The 21,094-nt window shown below is 49.8% G+C and overlaps 2 protein-coding genes across 7 annotated transcripts in view; one reads left to right on the top strand and one right to left on the bottom strand.

Moving 5' to 3' along the window:
• Window positions 1-8,061, top strand: part of MNT (MAX network transcriptional repressor) — a 35,539-nt gene extending 27,478 nt beyond the window's left edge. The window contains exon 6 of the mRNA XM_066563498.1: window positions 1,281-8,061. Coding sequence (XP_066419595.1) covers window positions 1,281-1,987 — 707 coding nt within the window. The 3' untranslated portion in view covers window positions 1,988-8,061. The remainder of the gene's footprint in view (window positions 1-1,280) is intronic.
• Window positions 8,062-9,607: 1,546 nt separating this feature from the next.
• The window catches only part of SGSM2 (small G protein signaling modulator 2), a 38,729-nt gene continuing 27,242 nt past the window's right edge, over window positions 9,608-21,094 (bottom strand). For 4 of the 6 annotated variants that reach the window (XM_066563492.1, XM_066563496.1, XM_066563493.1 and 1 more), the window contains 12 exons: window positions 19,675-19,825; window positions 19,055-19,119; window positions 18,542-18,687; window positions 17,989-18,117; window positions 15,325-15,507; window positions 14,664-15,008; window positions 13,881-14,005; window positions 13,368-13,450; window positions 12,787-12,896; window positions 12,255-12,351; window positions 11,347-11,514; window positions 9,608-11,051 (listed from right to left, as the gene is read on the bottom strand). In XM_066563492.1, coding sequence (XP_066419589.1) covers window positions 10,963-11,051; window positions 11,347-11,514; window positions 12,255-12,351; window positions 12,787-12,896; window positions 13,368-13,450; window positions 13,881-14,005; window positions 14,664-15,008; window positions 15,325-15,507; window positions 17,989-18,117; window positions 18,542-18,687; window positions 19,055-19,119; window positions 19,675-19,825 — 1,691 coding nt within the window. In that variant the 3' untranslated portion in view covers window positions 9,608-10,962. The remainder of the gene's footprint in view (window positions 11,052-11,346; window positions 11,515-12,254; window positions 12,352-12,786; window positions 12,897-13,367; window positions 13,451-13,880; window positions 14,006-14,663; window positions 15,009-15,324; window positions 15,508-17,988; window positions 18,118-18,541; window positions 18,688-19,054; window positions 19,120-19,674; window positions 19,826-21,094) is intronic. The other 2 variants (XM_066563495.1, XM_066563494.1) reach the window with 2 other exon arrangements.

The following is a 21,094-nucleotide window of genomic DNA, read 5'->3' as shown; positions in this document are numbered from 1 at the left end:
TGCACATGCAACCTGCTTGTGGAGATAAATCCCTGCTTTCCAAACTTAGCTCTTTTCTTGCACAGTTCTGCAGCCCTGCTCATTAGAAGTGGGCATCCTGGTGTATTTGTGTGGATGTGTGAGGGTGTTCAGCACATACAGAAGAAGGATTTGGTACAGGGAGGATCACCAGAGCATTTGGACAACTTGATGAGCCTTCACATTGCGTGAGGAGGATTCACAGTGAAGATGAAATGACACTAATGGAGATCTGACATGCGGTTCCAGTGAGAGTTTCTGTGAGATAGGAGAATGCACGCTTCTCTCCACGCCAGGGATCTGCAGCAGGAAGAGTAGGCAGTCTGTGGATGTAGAGCTTTCCAGAGACACGGAGGCTGTAGCACTGCAAAAGCATTCCCAGCAGTTCCTTCAAGTCCGCATTTGCTCTTGGCATGCCAGGCAGATGATATGGCAGGTTCTGGGAAGGGAAGACCTGAGTTTGTTCAGGCTCATCACCTCTGATGATAGGAGCAGCTCCCGGTGTAGTCTGATGGAAGTTGAGAGTCCCAGTGCTTTGTCCTTACAAGTGCCAGCTGTTCCCTCTGCAGTGGCCTCTGCTGAAAGTGACCACATCAAGCTGCTGCTTCCCAGAGCTTGGGAAGGGGAAGTGGCTTCCTGGTGTTCCTGCTGCTTCTGTGTCTCCTGAGATTTTTATTCTTTGCTGCATGGCTGGCACTAGAACAGGCAGTGCAGGGTGCCGGGCTTGTCTTCCTGATCTCAGGGCTTGTATGTTCCTGTTTTATGCTTCCTTAGTTCCTGGACTAGACAAGAGTCCATTTTCCAGAGCCAGATGAGAGACTTGCTGCCGTGTTTCTTCATGGCAATTTCCTTCCTGCTCTGGGAGCAGGAGTGGTGCCAATCAGTGGAACAACTGGCCAGGAAAGGAAACCCTGTTCCTCTTCCCAGAAGGAGCCCACTTCAGCCCAGACAGCTCAGCCAGGTGTTTTTCTGTCAGCCTCTGCTCATGGTGCTCCCCTTCCTTGCCCAGTGAGACCTCTCAGCCTTTTGGGAGCACCCTGCTCTAGCTGGGTTTTTGAGCTGTCACACTTGCCTGGTCCTTGGCCCACAGGCTGTGGGCTGTGCCATGCCATACCATACCGTGCCATTGTGCCACCAGCCTGTAGCTCAGTGATGCCTCCTGTACGTCTCTTCTGCTGATGCTGCCTTCTAGGGAAGCTCATTGGTCCAGTTCATGCTCTGCTTGCGTTGTTATGGGAGTTTCTTCCTTTCGTGTTTTCCAGAGGGTGAAGACAACATGGATGAAGATATGGAAGATGACAGGCCAGTGAACTCATTACCAAAACTCACCCAGCGCCAGCACCCAGAGCTGCTGAAAGCTGTCCCCCCCAGTGCTGCTCCCCCCCTGCCCACGGTCCTGCCCCCACACGTGTCCATCCAGCAGAAGCCCCATGCCCAGCCCTCCCTGCAGACACAGGCACTGGTCCCGCCGCAGGCGATCGTCCCCGCACAGACTCACATCGTGGCGGCCTCGACCGTGCAATCGACTGTTATCGCCCACACGGCCACCACCCACGCCTCGGTCATCCAGACTGTCAACCACGTCATTCAGGGGCCACAGACCAAGCACATTGCTCACATTGCACCTTCCACGTCCAGCCCCGTGCAACTCACCACTGCTGCTCAGCCCATCGGCCACATCACTGTGCACCCGGCCACCATCAACCACATGGCCCACCTGGGCCCACAGCTGCCCATCTACCCCCAGCCCGTGGCCGTCAGCCAGCCCGTGGTGAGCCACATCGCCCACACCATCTCGCACCAGCAAGTGAACGGCACGGCGGGCCTGGGCCAGCCGGCCGTGATGGCCAAGCCGGCCGTGGGAACCCAGGTTGTCCATCACCCGCAGCTGGTGGGCCAGACGGTCCTAAACCCCGTGACTATGGTGACCATGCCGTCGTTCCCGGTGAGCACGCTGAAGCTGGCCTAGAGGGGACGCTCCACGGCGAGGTCTTGTTGGGAACCTTTCCTAAGGAAACTCCGTACATTCCAACCACGCCCGGCCCGGCGGGAGGAGGCGCGGAACGCCCAGGGCAGGGCGGCGGGGCCAGGCTGTGCGGGTGCCCGGCCTGCCCCGGTGCCCGGGCTGTGCGGGTGCCCGGCCTGCCCCTGTGCCCGGACTGTCTCAGTGCCCGGCCTGCCCCTGTGCCCAGACTGTCTCAGTGCCCGGCCTGCCCCCGTGCCCGGGCTGCCCCCGTGCCCAGCCTCCGCCGGGACGGGGCCGCGCCGCGCTCGGGGCCGCGCCGCTGAGAGACTTCAAAGACAGTTGTTCATGGTGATTTTTTTTCCTTTTATGTGTAATGAGTGAACTATGGATATGATGTTCTTAAGACTTTAATTTCGCCCTCTTATGTGTTGCTTCTTTGTAGAATAAAAATTGCTGATCTCTTTATTGAGACATTGCGTAGAATGGGAAAAAAAATCATAGAAGTCTATATTTATATATATGTGTGTATGTGTGTGTATATATATATGTATATACATATATATATAAATATAACATTTGAAGGCCTTTTGTAAGGTTGATTATTTTGCAGGATTATGAGACAAAATTCATTTTTGGAGGAAGAAGCCAGAGTGTCCTCTCTAAACAAGAAACTATAAGATAGATGGTTTGGTGGACCAGAGTACAGTGACAAAAAACCCCCAACAACAAACCACGAGTCAAACCATGTTAAAGGTATTTCCCATCAATATATACATTTCAAAAACCGTCTAAAATCACTGTGACTTGTTATGGCATTTTAAGGAAATTCTCTGTCCTGTCTAATAAAAGGAAAAAGAATACGCAACCAGACTTGATTTGTTGCCATTTTATAAATGACTTGATTTTATAGCTATGTCAAAAAAATACTGGTTTTTATTACTTTAATGATTGACAGTGCTTTGTTTGGATGTTTTTGGGGGAATTTGTATTTTGTCTGGCTTGGTTTGCTGATGCAATAATTGGTTTTGCAGATCTCTGTGCATGGCATGGCCCTGGTCAGGGTCCCTCCTGCCGGTCCAAGCTCCCCCCAGATTTCTTGGGTTTGTTGTTTGGCAGAGGCACACGCTTTGTGCTGGCAGCTTGCAGGGCGTTGCTGTGGCCTGGTGAGTGGAACCTGGGACAAGAAGACATAGAGAAATGAGGTAGATTTGCTGCATGGGTTAATGTTTGTTAGTTTGTTCTGTCCTTACCACGCTTTGGTGTGGGAGCTGGTGGGTTTGGAAAGGGATAAAAGGGGATGTGGTTCCCTTCCAGAGCGCAGGCAGTTCAAGCAGCTTTGTTCCCTTTGACAGGGAAGCAGTCTCTCCTTATGCAGGATAAGGCTTTGCTGCAGGAGATCAGTGTGAGCTCGTGTCTGACCGTGAGACGTGCACCAAAGAACCCTCATCCCTCAGGACCCTCCTGTTCCTCCTTGCCAGGGTTGGGGCAGACCTGTCTGAGGTCTGTGGCAGATCCCAGAGAGCCAGGAGAGGAGGAATGCTGTTTGGCTCTGCTGGTATCTGCCAGCCTGCCCGGGAGGCTGCTTAGGGTGTGTTGTGCTGCTCTCTGGATGTTCTGGTCCTTACACAGTGTGTGTAGCTATTGCTGTGAATGATCTCCATTCTGTCTTCCTCTCTTTTTAAAACAAATATTCCACAGTCCTTACTGCAGGCAAAATGCTGCTGTAGCCAGCAGCCCTTCTCCTAGGGCAGGGTGGGAGGATGGTCCCACACCTGCCCAGGAGCTTTGGGAGAGGAGGAGGGGGTGGCTGAGCACCTCACGGCGCTGTGTCCTGTGTGGGGCTGGGGTCTCCTGCAGGAAAACAGCATCCATACTCTGCCCTAAAGACCTGTTGACTCTAGCAGGACTTCAGCCTGTTGGGGACTGGTGTGAGCAGTGTCAGGGATGTCATTGAGAACATCTGCCTGTTCTATACTGTCCCCAGATAAAACTGGTCTGGAGGCAGGAGAAGTGACTGCAGAGGTCAGGGGTGATTGTGCCTTCTGAGCAGGTGTCACTGGGAATTCTGTGAAGTCTGTTCATAAAGCCCCAGTTACCACTTGTTTTATTTTTCTTTCATGCATTCTTAAGTTCAGGAAGATCTTGGCTGTGCTTGCCAGCACAGCTCCTGCAGAATGGACAAACCTCGAAGGATTTCTTTTCATAGAACCCCATTTAAGCAGATCATTTGTTCTCATTCCAGTGCATCATTAACACTGGGGGGTTCTCAGAATTGCCAGGACTTTGTTGTCCTCTGTCCCTGCAGGTGCTTTCCCAAGGAGGCCATTGTGTGCCAGTATTTGAGAGATAGGGTTGAGTATGGCTCAGTTTCTCCTCATCAGGAACTCCTCAACGCTGAGTATGTGCAACATACTCCCTTCTCAGGAGGGAGTGGGGCTTTGCCCTCTGCAGCAGTGTCAGGAGGGGGAGGACATGTGCTTCTGCCTTTTTTTACTGTTCCGACTCACAAAAGAGCAAATTCTCCTCATTGAAGGAGAAGGAGCCAGGTTGAGAATGTGCTCAGTGCAGGAGTGTTGGCTGAGCCCCAGGGAGATGAGCTTGCTGCTGGGTTACTGAATGGCCTGTGCTGTCTGGACAGGGGTGCTGCTGACCTCATCCTCTACTCCCTTATGGTTTGGAGCAAAGAGTGCCCCTGCCTTGCCTAGTCCTGTGTCTTGGCCAGTTTTTCTTTCCCCTTGGAATTGTGCCATGCAGTCTGTCTGTCTGATCCCCTTCATGGGTGTTGGCCTCCCCATTAGGAACATCCCCCTTGGCCTGCCCAGGAGCTGCTCCAGATGTTGTGTGTACCCCTGTTCCCATCTGCGTTTTTCAGGGCTACCAGAAACATTCTTTGGGATTTTTCTTTTTGTTTTTTAAGTCAGCGAATTTCTCTCTATTCTGTGGGAAGAAGAGCAGCCACAGCCCTTCCCTTTCCACCTCTGTTATTCCTGCTCAGAAACCTTGGATTTACACTGATGCTCTTAGAAATCCCGTTCAGTACTGTATGACAAGGGGCACTTTAGGAATGTCTCTCCTCCTTTGATATATGTTTTCCCTATGGAGAAAGCTATATATAAATATATATGTACACTTGGGGATTCCTAAGATCTAATTTGTCCCCCAAAAAAACAATAAATATATGAAGTTTACAAGAAATCTCTTCTGTTGTTGAATAATATTAGTTATTGGTAACCATGCCACAGAAACAATAGAAAATGGGGTTTCTGCATAGTAGTTTGAGAGGGTTTTCTGTCCTGTCACACCTGGCTTGGAGCCTGTTGGTCAGTGGAGGTGGTTCTGCCGAGGGCACAGCAGCCCACACGCTCCATGTCCTGCTGCCAGCAGCCAAATGGTGCTCAGGAGCTGGAGCTGTGCTTGGAGCTCAGGCAGCACGGCCGGGGGCGTTGGCAGCTGGGCAGATGTGTGGGCACTGTGTGGGCACAGAACCCCGCGATGGCCTCGGGGAAGCCTCGTGCTGAGCTGTGCCTGCCAGAGCCACTGCCAGCTCACCCGCCAGGGGGGCAGGCAGAGGGCAGAGAACCCAAACTGCTGCTTTAAAATGATCCTCAAAAGAGCTCTTAACGCTGACACTTTAGATACAGGAATGTATTCCTGACCTCACCAGTAAAAATTTGCCAGATCTGTGTAGTTTATCTTAGGCAGGGAAGTGATCTGATTTCCCGTGTTCTCTGCAGTTGCTTGCGTGGGATCCAGAGGCAGCGGGTCGTGTGTCCCTGGGGGCAGCTGGGGACCCTCGTGTGTCCCTGGGGGCAGCTGGGGACCCACATTTCACATGGGGAAATAAGGCTGGAGCCAAGCTGCTGCCGTCGGGGTTTTTCTGCGCGCGTGTGTGTGTACGTCCATCTGTCTGTCCGTGCTGAGGCCGAGTGTTGGATGTCGAGGCCAGACAGGCTCCAGTGTCACCACTGGGCCCCTGGCCACTGGCACGGCTGAGTTTTGGTTTCTTGAGCAGAGCTGGACAGAGGGGACGGCCCTTGCAGAGGCCTCTGCTCTCGAGGTGCCCACGGCATGTCCGGAGCGTTCATCGTCCCACTGAGCCGGCTGCTGCCGCTGCTGTTGGGCTCCTTGTCTTTTTTTTTTCTTTGTTTTATTTCAAAGTGGCCTTCTGTAACAAAAGAAACAAAAAAAATGCCTTTGGGTGGTTTAGGTGGAGGTGAGGTGTCGCTGCTGTGTCGGTGTCGGTGTGGTTGTCCGTGCGCACGCCTGGTAGATTCCTGTAGACATGCAATGCAAGGCTTATTGTGTCTGGTTTTTGTATGTAGCCTGTGTCTCTTTGGACTGGTTTGCATCCTGAGGGCGTTTTTTGCATTTAAAGAAAAAAAGTGAGAACTGTTCCAGGTTGGGTGGGTACAAGGGGCTCTGGGGACCTCCCGTGTGCCAGTGGTCGGGGGGAAGGTGTCGCCCCTTGTGATGATGTGGTCAGTGCTTGTTTGGCCCCTTTGCTTTCTGTGATGGGTATCCAGTGTCCCCACTGTGTCTGTGGGGTGAGCAGCCTTGGCCAGATGAACCAGGTGACCTCGGCTTACCTGAGCAGGACTTAGGCTCAGCCTGTCTGGGTGTTCAGGCACTTGCTTAATTAGCTTAGTTAGATACGTGGCTGCTGCAGAGGGCTCCTGGAGCTGGAGTGGAGGTGGGCAGCTCTGAGCACTCACAGGTGAGGCTCCTCTGAGACTTGGCATGTTTTTTTCTGAACAGTTGTTCATTCCAGTCTTATTTTGATTCTAAAAGCTATGGGGGTGAGGAGATGAAAACCCTCATACTTATGGCCTGTTTCCATCCCTTGTTATCGTTTGGGACAGATTAAAATGGATTATAACACTGTCTTTAGGTTATTTCCTCCCTGAGTGAAACATCAGTTGTTAGAAGCAGATGTTTAGTGTTAAGGAAAATAGGCTGTGGGTAGAATCAGTCATGGCTTCTTTCTGTCCCTGTTACACAGAACTCGATAATCCAAACTTGAACTATTCAAATATCAGCCCGAGCCCAGCACTGGATGGTGCAGGCTTGGCAGAGGTTGTGTTTGGCTGTTCCCAGGCTGGCTCACTCCTTGCCTGAGGCTGCTGAGCAGTGAAGGAAGACCCCATGGCCTCTGTCCTTGCACTGTTAGGGCAGGGACAGGGCTGTTCTCTGCTGGGATTTGGTGGGAATGGGCTGTGGGATGTCATGGTGCTCCTCATCAGGATGGCATGGCTGGTTCTGCTCTAGCTCTGGATGAGGCCCATTGATTCACCCATTCCTTGTGCTTTGAATAGGAACTTGAGTGTGAGGGAGCAGAAGTCACCACCAGGGAAGTGCCCCAGACTCCCAGCCCGTCTCTGAGGCTGTCCCTGGCAGGCAGGGCCTCCCCAGGCTGGCTGTGGAGCTGCTGTGCCAGAGCCCTGTGTGATGCCTTATGGATGCCTTAACAGCCTGAGCCAGGAGGGTGCTGGGGCTTGGCAGAGCCAGGGGCAGGGACTGACTGCGACCGCCCAACCATTTATTGGCTTCTGCTCAGGCCCAGCCTGGCCATACTGGGTGAGGAGCCGTGGTGGGAGCGGGGACCCCCTGCTCTGTCACTGCATGTGACCCCCCCTCCTGCCTAAAGCATTTATTTATTTCTTTAGTCTCGCTGTGCTCCCCGCCTTAGGAATGTGTCACTGGAGCTGCTGACTGAGCCCAGTCGCTGCCATCGCTGGCCCGGAGCCCCCGTCCCTCCCTGCACCTCACAGGAGCCCCCGTGTCGCGCTCACCTGGGCAGGTGCAGTCTGTGTTTACAGTGAGGACGTGTCACTGTGTTACCAATTTACTGAAATACTGAATATTGACAAACTAGACTGTAAAGATTTTTATGTGTTTGGATACATCTGCTATGTGAAAAAGCAACTAATTTTGTACATATTGTATTTTTACTATTCAGCTGTACACTACTGGCTCTTCATGCTCCAGAATTTAGGTATCCAACATGAATGATATCCATGTAATAAGCACTTGCCTGAAATAAATATAAAACTGAAATAAACATGCACTGAAATTGGAAACAGGTTTCTGCATTTGCTTCCCTATGCTTTGCATGCAGCTCCCTCACTTTGTTTGTGATTTCCCAGTTGAAGAGCAAAGCCTTCCCTCCCTCCAGATCTGCGGGGCTGGAGCTCACCCAGAGCAGGCCCAGAGCTTCCCGAGGATCCAGCAGTGCTCTGCAGGGGAAAGCAAAGCCTTTGCAGCTTCAGCAATCTGTGAGAACCCAGGAAGTGGTGCCGTGTCCTGTGCCCTGTCCTGTGCCCTTCTCCTGCTGAGGAGCCCATCCCAGCCCTGCTGCAGGGCAGAGGGGCCCCAGCAGGCCCATTGAGGCCCAGCAGAGCAGCCTCGTGCCCAGGACCCTCCTGCTGGGCTCTCCCAGCCCTGCTGGGCAGCCCCACCCGGGTGTCTGTCCCTCCTGTGCCATGGGCTGGGGCTGCCCAGGGCCAGCAGGGATGGGCTGAGCAGCGCAGCCGCACCTGCCTCACCTGGACTCTCTCTCTCCTGCAGGTGCTAAAGTTGCAGCCCCAGGGTCTCCCCCTCCCTCGTCTCCAGCAGTGGATGTGACAGACGTGGATCCAGCACTGGGCAAGTCAAACCCCAGGGTGGTGTTGGGGCAGCAGGGCAGGGGGGGGCTGGACCCCAGGTGGGCTCGGGCAGAGGGGCTGGGGGGAGCACCAGGGTCTAAATAAGTGCATTAAAAATTATTGAGGCTGTGCAAAGGACATGGTGGGGACGTGTGGGAAGGACAGAGGGACAAGAGCCAGCTGTAACCCCAATTGTGGTGCTCAGGTGCCCTGCCCACCCCAGTGCCACCATGTAGACAGGTGAACGCAGAGGACAGAAGGGCACTGGAAGTTTATTTAGGCCAACATGTCCTTGGATGCACTTCATAAAGGCCTGATCCTTGTTGATAGGGATAAATACCTGATTAGCAGCTGGAACAAGCAGTGTCTGAAGGAGAGCTGCACCCACGCCAGCACACAGAGGCCTTTGTTGGGCCCTTTTATGGTGGAATGAGAAAATGATCTGAAACTCCCCAGGGACTCATCTCCAGGCAGACCTATTTAGCCTAAAAACCTGGAACACTGCTGCAAAACCTGCAGCCAAGCAGCCAGGTGAGGCTGAGGAGGGACCATCCCTGCTGCAGAGGAGACATAGCCAGAGGAGTTTAAGGGCTTTGAACAAGGACTGGGAGTGATGAGGAGGATCTCTCCTGGTAGTCCAGCAGCTCAGCTGGCTTCAATGCAGCTGCAGCACAATCAGGCCTAAAATTTCAGAATGAAACTCTTACTTTTTAACACTTGTGATAAGCTTATTTCTGTTCCTGGGCTGGGCTGGCTCAGGCTCAGCCAGTGGGTACATGAAAATCACCCTTAAAGTAATTTAGGGGACCTCGGGAGTCTACTTAATGGTGACCTATTTATTGCCTTGAGCACTACAGCCCGTGCAGCTCATCAGAGAAACATTAATTACATCTTGCCCTATCCTCCCAGACAGCCTCATCCCTGTTCTGTGGCTGGAATCACCTCTGGGGGAGAGAAATCGCTCCCAAAGAGCTCCATGGGATGCCTTGATGATAAGTATTTATTCATAAGTTACATTTAAACATAAATAATTGAGCAATAAAGAGAATAGTCTGCTCTCAACAAAAATAAATAATACACAACATTGATAAAATCCAATCAGACAGAATGTTCTAACAAATACAGCAAAGTTCACAGATTGGGTTTGTGTGAAACAGCTGTACAGAACATTCCCAACATACCAAAGGAAAATAGTGCAGTATTATCTGTACATCCATCACTCCCTGGGCTCTGGGAGTTGGAGGTTTTTCTGACTCTTCTCATTCTTTTAAAAAATATTTTTCCAGTTTTCAAGGGGACAGACACCCAGGGCTGGACAGGAGCTGGGGCACACAGAGGGCTCCACACCCGAGCAGGGGCTGCAGCAGCAACTCAGAGCCCCCCAGGAATTCCAGCTCCTTCACCTGGCAGGGGCTGGTGAGAGCAGAGCCTGGTCTGTGTCTGCAGCACCCCTGACAGCTCTGCAGGGCAGGGAGGAGGAGGAGTGGGCACTGAGGGCTCAGGAGGAGGCTGGGCACTGCCACCTGCTCTCCATGGCAGGGGAATCCATGGCCTGCACAGCCCAGGGAGCAGGGGCCTGGCTGTGGGCTGAACCTGCTCACCTGAGCAGCACAGGGCAGGGCCTGGCAGCTGGGAGTGGCCACAGGGTGAGTTTGCAAAGCAAAACAAAGGCAGGTCTGTGTGGGCCATGAAGAATGAGCAGTGAGAGCCAGTCAGCCAAGGCCAGACTGGTGTTTTAGCTCATGAGCTCATCACTGCCCCCATGAACTGTGGCATTTAGGTTAAGGCCATTCTCCCAGCCAGAAACCTTATCAGCTTTAATCACTGCTAAATACAAACCCAAATGTTTTAGCAACATGAGCTCAGACACATTCTCTTCCATGTTCAAGGCAAAGACAGTGAGGCAGGACCGTGCTCCTCCAAGGACCCAATCCAGTGCTTGCAACAGTGGGCCCAGCCTTGCCTCCACGGCAGCTTCTGGCAGAGCACACAAGGTGCATCCAGGCTTTACAGGTGCAGTAAGTCAAAACAGAAATGGTGCAGTTTGTCAAATTCCCCCTTTCAACACCGCAAAGATGTAGGCAGATGTCTTCTAGAGAGGGAAATAGAGAATGCAAAAAGGTTTTGTCTAGAAATACAAAGTCAGTGTAACAAGGACTATCAAACACCAACCTCATCTGGTGAAGGGAAGGTTTGGGTTTTAAAAGTCTGTTACTATCTCCTCACTATTTATTACATTTCATGGAAGATGCAATTAAAACACCATTTGGAATTACAGTGCAAGGAATGCTCCCTCCAGTGGCTCACAGCGAGGCCCCAGGCACGGCCTGTCCATGGTCACTTGTTCTCAATCAGTGTCTGCACTTTGTAGACAAGGTCTCTGGCTATCCTCAGGATCTCGGCAGCATCGTGGTGCTCAGCCATTTCTAAGAGACACAGACAAACATCTTAAACTCGCAGCACCACCTTCCTGCCCTGGCACTGATATTCATGTAGCATTAGCAAGAATTAATTACTGTAACAAGCAGCAATCCCAGAACATTCCAGGGGGTTGGTTTTGGAGAATTAAAGAAGTGGATTAATCCCTTGTGCTGCAGGACCTGGCATTGAGACTCAGAGCTTAAAATGATCATGAGTTTGTCACAACAAGAACTGCACCAGACAGTCCCAGGAAGGGAGAAGGAGCAAAGTCCCATTACTTTTTATCAAAATGGCTCTTACCATTAAAAAACTTGATAATATCAGTGAAGTCCATGTTGTTATCACGGATAATCTCTCGATAAACTTCCACAAGTGCTAAGGCAATGAAAAGGACAAAATGTTCTGAAGAGATGTGCTTTGCTGCCCAAATAACTTCCCACACTGTAAATACATCCTCGTACAACAATTCTGAATGGGAATAAACATTACAAGAGCATCTGATTATTCAACTGACCATGTCCCTCCTCTCTCACCAATGTCTACAGGCCTCACTCAGACATGAACAGACCCTGGAGACTCCTCCTTTCCCTCTCCCCTCTCCTTCAGCCAACTCCTGTCACTTGTGCACATAGGGCACAGACCTGGCTTGAAGAACAATTACCAGAGCCCAGGAAGGAGCCTGAACCACGGGGACCATGTGAGAGCAGCACAGGAGGCCTGGGTGTTCTGCAGGGCTCCCTGACAGGCTGCAGGTCTGAACGTGTGCCCAGGTGTATCTTGGCTTTGCAGGGTGCCTGTCAGCACCAACCCTCTGTGGAGTGTGCTTGTGCAAGGATCCTGGCACCAGGGCTGCTCCCTCGCTCCAAGTACAGCAGCTCCTGAGCTACTGCTGAGCTGCTCCTTGTTACCACAAGGATGAGACAGGAGGTATCAAAGCTCACAGATGAGTAGGATCACCTTTTTGAGCAAACAGGCATTTGAACTGGGCAGGAACTTGGCTTCAATCGCATCATCAGGAATTTGCACTCCCCTTTCTAAGCCTGGACTTGTTCCAGTGCTGTTTCATCTCAGAGCTGCATTACCTTTCCTGGCTACAAACTCTCCAGTGACCCCAGCAGCCACTCACCATCTTGACAGACACTCACATCAAAACACAGAGCTGCTACAGTTCTAAACAACCCTAAACTACAGGCACAGAACATTATTACCTCTTTTAAAGTCAAGCAAGAACCAGCGATAGCAGAAGTAAAAATGAGTGTAATCTCCATTCTGGTGCATCAATTCAAAAAGTTCTGAGTCCAGAATCTAGAATGGAAAACATCAGCTGTCACGATGTGGTCTGAAAGCAGCCAAGGTCCGAGGTGCTGGACTCCCTCTGCTCCTCATCCCGTGGCCAGAGCAGCTGCTCAGCACAGGAACAGCCCTTTGCTGTGTGTGCCAGTGCTATGACCTGGGTGCCTGACTCAGTGCTGAGCTGGGGAGTCACAGTTCATCTTCACCATGACTTTAAAGGGCCAAGGAACGAGGTGAAGATCCTTCTGATTTCCAACAAGTGGCAAATGTCCATCTCTACCTCCACCCCTGCTCTCAGGCTGTAACTCTACAAATCCACTCACAACTCCTCCTCCCCAGCTCTGAAGTCACACCTGAGCCCTGGAGCCCCTTCACTGTGGCATGAGGTGAGTGCTGAGCCTCTGGCACAGCCTTGTCTTCCTTCAGATCCCCTCAGACCAGACTCACCTGGATGAGGGACCGCATGTTGGCAAAGTGTGTGTCCATAGCACCTCCGTTGGGGAAGTTCTGGCTCATCCTCTTCATCAAGTGGCTGAAGCAGCTGTAGGCCAGCTGATCTGCAGGGACAAGGCAGACACTCAGTGCTGGTAATTGTGGGACTTCTTGAACCAAAATAATAGAACTGCAGGGCTTGGGAAAAACAGGGTCTTCCCCTTTGCTGTTCTCTGAATCCCAGAATTTAGATGAAAGAGAGGTTGGTTCCTGACTCTGGACCATTTTTACCAGTTATGTTTCAAAGATTCCAGCCTGCAGTTGACTTTTCAGCATCAGCAACTCCCAGAACACAGTAATTTTACTAACTTTGGTAAAATTTAATCTGGAAGTCAGTGAGCGACATGGCAGCCCCGAGACACTAATGTTGGCCATTTCAACAGCCACGGGTGGAGAAAACACAAATCAGGAGCTGTAGGTTTGATTTTGCTGGTGACCCAGCCCTGGTTAATGCAGACAACTCCTTCTGAAACAGCATTTCTAAGGAAAGACCTCACTAAGGATACCAGCATGTCCCAAAGGAAAACCCTTCCTACCATTGTCAAGAATAACCATCAAAGGAGCCAGGAGGTCACACATGCCTTGGACATAACCAACTTCTAGGTGCTCCCAGACATAGCTGTGGAAAGAAGAAATCCTTGTATTGAAGGCTGATTCCATATGTGAGATCAAATCCTAAGCAGCTGCTGAAGGTGTGAGTCCCAGAACCTTCTGACTCTTCCCAGAGTATTTCACAGCCCTTTACTGTTTGCTGCCTGGATAAAGTAGCCCTCTGAGCTTGGAGGTATCATCTTGATCAGGAGAAACCCAAACCTCAGAGGACATTCAGAGAACAGTTCTCTAAAATAGGGTCTGTCACTTGAGAAATCTTCTCAAACCTGCATTCCAAGCTTGGACCCACGCTCTAACCTGCCATCCTTCTGGCAAGTTGTTTTAAAGTCGTTAGTGAGAATTCTTATTGACTGTTATTTGCATATTATTATAGTTTATAGATTAGCTTATGGATTGTGACAGAAATGTGAAAGTAGTTGGGTTTACAAGCTCATTACCTGCACATGACATTTCGGAGCTTCTCCAGGTTCTCAGCAGTAAAATACCAATAATTCCGGTCACATCTCTGGACATCTTTATCAATTCTGTGCAAATTTAAGGCAACAGTGTCCAATAACTCTATCTAGAACAGAGAAGTTTTAGTTAGATCTGCCAAGTTTACAGCATTTCCAGGACTCTGTGCAAATTTGCTCTGAGAATCACCAAACCAGAAACAGTACAATTATACTCTGAGCAGATGAGGGCATCGAAATACTCAATTACTGTCAAAAATGCCAGGTAAAGCACATTTGTTTTCACTGGGAAATGTGCCAAACCTGTCTTATTTCCAAATGGCTATTTCCAGCTAAATAACTTCAGTAGAGAGAAGCAAAAACTATGCTGCTGGGTGACAGCAAGAGTAACAGAGGTGGTGGCATCTTGAATCTAGATTTAGGTTGTGGTTCAGTTTGACTAGATGGAGGCTTTAGCTTGATTTAAATAACATTAGAGTCTTACAAGCAGTACATTGTCCACACTCCCAGGCACTGGAAAGTTCTAACTGTTACAGATGTACCACACTGATTGTCTTGTCCTCCTACTTAAAAAAAAACCCACCCAAATATTTCCACTCTAGCTCAAAATCCAGATGAAAAGATTTGGATGGAAAAATCCTCAGTTCTCATCCCACCCGCTGTAGTTCTAGTTTGGGACTCTCTCTCATGAAGTCCTATCTGAAAAAGTACCAGTGTTTGCTAAAAAGGCACTGCTGTGCAGAGATGATGGTGCTTCATTTGACCTACTGTGTAGGACGCGGCGCAGACCGAGGCCACATCCACCAAATAATCCTGGGAGCCCAGCTGGGAGCCCGGCTGCTCCTCTGGGACAGAGTCCTGCGGCTGCAGCAGCCCCGGCTGCGCTCTCTGCCCAGCGCTGCCCTCCTCCTCGGGCCCATCCTCGAAGGAGCCGCCCTGGCCGTCGTCGATGCTGGACAGGACCCCCGAGGCCACCGAGTAGTTCCTGGACGAGGGCAGCCCCGAGTCGGGAGAGTCGAACTCGGCGGCCGCGGGCGGCGCCGTCAGCGCGGGCTCCTCCTGCCCCTTGGGGTCCTGCTCCACCGGCTCTGTTTCATCCACAGAAATAAACACCTGCAAAACCAAACACACACCTCAACAGCAGCCATCATGTGCTCCGTGCTGGGTCGGACTAAAGGAGCTACAAGGAGGAGGTCTGGAGAGCTGTTCCTCTGCTGAGAGGGGATCTGCCTTCCTAGGTGACCCTTTGAGCCCCTTAGGCACATCCTGCTTCACAACAGCTGTAGGCTGTCCAAAATTCAGACCTGCCCTTCACTCTAACGTGGGCACACCACAGCTCCAATCTCTGCCCAGGATTCAGGAGCTGTGCTAACCTCTGCAAATGCTGAGCACTGCCCACCCCAGAGGCGAGTGGGCAGGGAGTACCTACATCATTGCTGATGGTGGAGTCCCTGTGGATGAGCCGCTGGACGTGGCTGTCAATGCTGCTGCCCGATGAAAACTTGGCCAGCGTGGCTGAGTGCGACTCCTTCTCTCGCTGCTTCACTATGACCTCGCAGGCCTTCCACTCAGCCATCACCTTCTGGTACCTCAGAGCAATGTCTGCGTCCACCTGCAGACAGACACACGTCCTGAGACACTGCCCTCCTTGCCAGAAGGCACTGACACCGGGAGGAAACAGGAGGGACAGCTCTAAGGCAGCTGAAGGGTCTCAGACTGAAAGCCCAAAGGGTGCTGAGGCCCTCTTGCTGCAGCAGCACATCCCTGTGACTGGAGAGGAGTACTCAGGTGTTGGGTATTAAATGCAGGGAATTAATAACACTGTAGGCACCAGAAAGGGTCTATATAAGCAGGTGTATACACTACCGACAGCACTGTGCCACTGTGACCCAGGACAAAACAAAAGATGTCATGTGAAACCGCACACAGAAGTCAGATGCAGTCTATGGAGAAAGCACTGCCTCTACCTGCATCATCCCTCATTCTATCACACCTCCTTCCAACTCCTCTGTTCTACCTCTAACGTAGCCCTTGTGAAGAATTCCAGGTCACAGGTTCATAGACACCAGCCTGTAGAGAGTCAGATCCCAGGAGAAACTCTGGGTCCCAGCTCCCACAGCCCATCCTGTGGCTGCACTGTGCATGGCCAAATCTATCCACACTGGGCACCACAGGAATAAACCAGATCTTTGTCACTGCTGGCTTTCTCTTTTGAAAGACAGCCACAGAAAGCCCCTTGAGCTATTAAGGGACATGTAGCAATTTTACTGCTCTGTCACTTGTCAAGAGCTGAAGAGAAAGCACAATTGTGAGCTGGCTGAGCTGCTACGAGCTGCAGGCTCTTTGTCACTTGAGGTAGCTGTCGAGTCATAAATCATAAAATACAGCAGTTAGTGGAGGGCTGGAGGACAGCCACATCTGGGAGTGCAAAAATACCATCAGAAGACAAAGATGATAAATCACCTGCAATGACTTCAGTTTAGGACACAATGAGTTTCCTGTACGTGCAGGTGTTATGACTGTTTTCATGTCTCTCATTTAACAGACTCCTACATTCAGTGTAAACTAGGTCTCCAACAACCCATTCCTTTGAGGAGGCAGCTATTACTTGTGTTTACTACTGGCGTGAGTAGCTCCTTACAATTCCAGGTAAGTTTGGAGTACCCCTGGGTTAGAAGGGTACACACTCAGGGAGAAAAATCTTCTGTAGGAGCCTGTGTTCTGCAGATCAGATATTTTCTGTCTTGTAACATCTCTGTATGAATTTACTGTAATTCCTATCATACAGACTCCAGTATTTATCTCTTCTTGCCAAATCTCCTATGTTCTAGCTGTACAAATGCACGTGCCCTTTGGAGATGGGGCTAGCATCCATGAGAGATGGCTTCACATCTGCCACTCAAAACTAAGCATCTGCGTCCTCTTGTTCATTTCCAGACATACCTTTTATTTCTACACATGGATCATAAATCTAATAGTTCATATACTTGTGGAGATCAGAGACAGCAAAATGCAGTCTATGCAAGAAACCTCCAATATCCTTGCCTTTCTTGAAAATCTGAGATTAAAAAAAGAATGGAGCACTGCTCAGTAGAACATTCCTGATGTGCACACTACAGCCAGAAAATCTACAATAAACCTCTACTAAGATGACTGGATTCAGGGGGGACAGTCTGGACTGTGACCCAGTTTGAACAGTGAAGGGCTCTGTTTCTCCATCTGTGTTCAGAACTGGCTTTTAAAGATTATTGGGAGTAAAACAACTCAAATTGCCACACCAATGTTGGTTTAGTGCCCCATTTGCAAGACACTGATTTGTCCATGGCAAGGCTCGAGGTCAGGCTGTCCTTCTGCTCTGCAGGTGCTCACAGGGATATAAATTACCCCTTGGCATGTAAAGTAATTGGGAGTTAGCAAATGCCAAATATTTTGATATATAAACCCCTCCTTATCAATTTAATCCAGAACAGAATCAGCTACTGCATGAGTGCTACCTCCCTGGTAATAGCACTAACTGAAAAGCAGATTAATGTGTTAATTATATTCCAGGCCAAATCTCATTACTGTTCCATCCAGTTCAGCCAATCTTTGGGTGATGTCACAAAAGCAATGTTTTACCACCATACAATAACTCCAGAGGGTCCATCTGGGCTGTTCCCAGCTCCAGAAATGTCCATGCATGCAGATGCAGCACCATGGAGAAAAGGTAGTTATTTCAAGGAGCAGTCTGAAGTATAATTCAGCTAACACACCATATAAAAGAGGGGTGAGTAGAATTCCCATCCAAATGTCAATGTCTCCCCATTGTATAAGTGACAAATTTGTGCACACAGGGTGTGCTCAGGGCACGTGCCTGCCACAGACAGAGCTGAATGCAGGTTTCCTGACTTCAAGAAAGAGAGAACTCTCATTTAGTGGCATTCAGACATTAAAACACAGTATCAAAACCCCTCTGCTAGCATGTGCTACTAATGTTTTCAGTAGTGTTTTTCCCTTGGGAATATCATAAAGTAATAAAGACCAACAGCTGCTATTCAGAAAACAAAACGTACTCTGCAAATGTAACTCAGATTCCACGGAAGCTATGGCTTACCTGGTCCATCTCCTTCTTGGCCATGCCAAATTTGTAGTGACCTAACAAGAATGGCCACACTTCCTTCCGAATCTCATGCTGGACCCCACCATAATAGACTCTTCTTAGTAATTCCAGTTCCTTGTAGTTCTACAGTGGCCAGGAGAAAGAGGTGTTGAAGGCAATACATCAGTATTTAACTCAGGGACACTCAGAGACACTTCACACTGAGTACAGAGACAGTGAAATACATGCAGGACACTAAATAAATTCTGCAGCTTGAGCCTTTAGGATCTTAGCTGAAATCCAGCCTAATATAGGTTGTCATGCCTTCCATAAAAAAAATCTAAATTTGAATAGATCAGTTGCTTTGATAATAATTTATATCTTTGCCATCATCAGAGAAGCAAAGGAGAGAAGAGACTGTAAGAACTGACTCTCTCTCACGAGTTGAGAAGTGACCCTGGGGTTGAAGACCTTCAATATTTCGTGGGGCCCAGTGCAGGGGATGATGTCCTGCCCAGCGCAGCAGCGCGTGGCGCCCGTGCATGCACGCTGGGGGACTGTCACTGACCTTCCTGTCCTTCTGGTACTTGCTCCAGAGCTCCTTGGTGAGGCCGGCGGCGGCGCAGGCGGGGCGGTCGGGGGGCACGATGCTGTGGTTGACCAGCGCCGAGAGGTGCGTGCGCACCGTGGACAGGTGCCGGCAGTGTGCCAGCCCTGCGGGACACCGAGGGACAGCTCAGCCACGGGGCCACCCCAGGGACGGCCCTGCCTGGGCTGAGCTCGCTCTGCACCGTGTCACAGTGAGCAGTTACAGCAGAGCCAAAGGCTGAACAGATGGACACAGACCAGAACATCCACGTCGTGCATTCCGCTGCCCTGTAAAACTCGGTTCTGTCTCCACTGGGCATCGTTCCTCACACTGCCAGCAGCAAAACCCACAAATACTGAAACCCTGCCACTGCAGCTACATCCACCCTACTGCCCTGAATTTAGGGGCAGACTGCTTTCTAAGGCAAAGATCCCGTGTTGTTTAGATAAACATATGGATACCACATGGGCCAGATACAGAAGCTGCACTTACATCCATAAAAGGCTCTGGAAATGATCTGCCTCTTCATGCTTTCACACAACATCTTTAGGGGAGTTCTGTGGAGAGGCACCAACAGAATAAGAGCAGGTGGTGAAGACAGAGAGCATCAAGAATTTCATGCTGATCCCTGTGTCCTACACACAGCAATTTTTTCTCTGCACCAAGATTTATTTAGTTAAAGGACACAGTAATAACAAACTCCAGTTATTAAAGCATTTCCCCCCCACAACCTTTTGGCCCCAGACAGATTTCCCCCTGGCACACACCGCCACAATTGCTGCAGGTGCACTGTAGAGGTCTGTGTCAAATGGAACTGTTGCCCTTCATTCAGTCGTGAATGACTTGTTAAAGATAACGTTCCCAGAGCTGAAGTATTTTACACTAGACAAAAGAACTAGATGAAATTTTTCTATCAAAATGTGGCTTGAGCACAGTTTAATAGGTTAGTTCTAATAAACTAAACTTTTTGCTGCCTAACTTCATCTTTTTTATATTAGAAACTACTTGAAAATTGTTACTCTTTGTCTTGAGTGCTGCAACCACTCAAACCTTCCTGCTTTTAGCCGTGGCATGCACACAGTGCCCAGGTAAGCTCTGCCCAGCCTGCTCACCTGTCGTGGATGCAGGTGCAGCAGCTGGGAATGTCGTAGGGAGAGCTGCCCATGGAACAGGAGATACAGGAGGAGCCCTGGCTGCAGTGCTCCAGCTGCCACGACAGCAGGTTTGCCCCAAAGCCTTGCATCTCTATCATCTCACTGGTGTCTGTGGAAAAACCAAACAAGACAGAAGGACATCAGCCTCTTCCATTCTCTCCCCCTCCTCCTTCTGTGCATCCTGATGGTTCATGCTTCACTCCTCAACAGGCTCTGAGCCTTGGATCCAGAAACAGGAGAGCAGCATCCTCAGAATCACTGCTCTGGACCTGCAGCATGCTGTGCAGGGTCCCTTCCCAGGAAGCCAAACCCCTTCACCATTTGCCCCTCTCTTGCCCATGCACATCCCAATTCATGTTTCAAGAGAATAGAGAAAAGGGTGCTGCAGTAACAACTAAACTGGTTCTTGTGTAATATTATGGAAATGTTATTTATGGCCAGAAGAGATAGTCTAGCCCAACCTTCTATTTAATTCAGGTCTCAGAATTTCATTTTGCAGTTCCTGGAATCAGCCATAGAACTGCTGGTCCAGCCAGAATGAAAGCTGGAGCATGAAAGAAATGAAGGCAAACGGAGTCAGTTACTTTCAGAAGATGCTTCTTTCCCCCTCAGAACCAGACCCTAAAACACTTAGCACAGAAGGACAGTTCCAGTCCTGCCAATGTCCACACTATATTTATAAAAGGATACTCTCTGCAGGAGTATGTGATCCGACTGTACAATGCAGCTTCCTGAGTTATCCCTGCTCTACCAAATCTATTTGCTTTTTTAACCAGCTTCAGAAAGGCAACTCAAAAAATCAGCAGCTCCCTTCAGAGAGCTTGGCTTCAGCTCTTCAGCCTTCCCAGCTGGCATTTGAACTCGTGGGGTTTTTGGTTTATAATAAATAACTGGCCTTTCAGCTCACCCATGATTAAAATTAAGGCAAATACAATAATGTATGTCATAAAGTATGCCACTAAATTAACATTTACAAGCAAAATCCAGTCCCCTGGGCCGTGCTTTTAAAACAGATATTTGTTGAGTGGTGGGGAGGGGCAATTCCAAACCATCTCATGCATTTTAAATCAAGGTAGCACACAGCATTTTAGGAGTGCCTATTAGAAAGTGGGCAGAGGTGAGGGAGGAGTGGAGTAAACCCATTTGTTAACAGAAAAAGCACAGGCTCATGCGGAAGCAGTCATGTGTGTTTCATTTCACAAAACAAAGTGTGATGCAAAAATGCTCTTCACCTTAATTCTTCAGGAAGGAGCTGAATGACCCAGTCTTTATTGCAGCTTCTTATTGGGTTCAAATAAAAATCACTGGATAAACATTTTTAGATCATTAGTTTTTGCCTCCCCTCTGTAGACAGGAAAATTGGGTTTTTCATTTCTAA

Source organism: Molothrus aeneus, chromosome 20 (genome assembly GCF_037042795.1).
Source record: "Molothrus aeneus isolate 106 chromosome 20, BPBGC_Maene_1.0, whole genome shotgun sequence".
Lineage (NCBI taxonomy): Eukaryota > Metazoa > Chordata > Aves > Passeriformes > Icteridae > Molothrus > Molothrus aeneus.
This window is presented reverse-complemented; position numbering and strand designations above follow the sequence as displayed.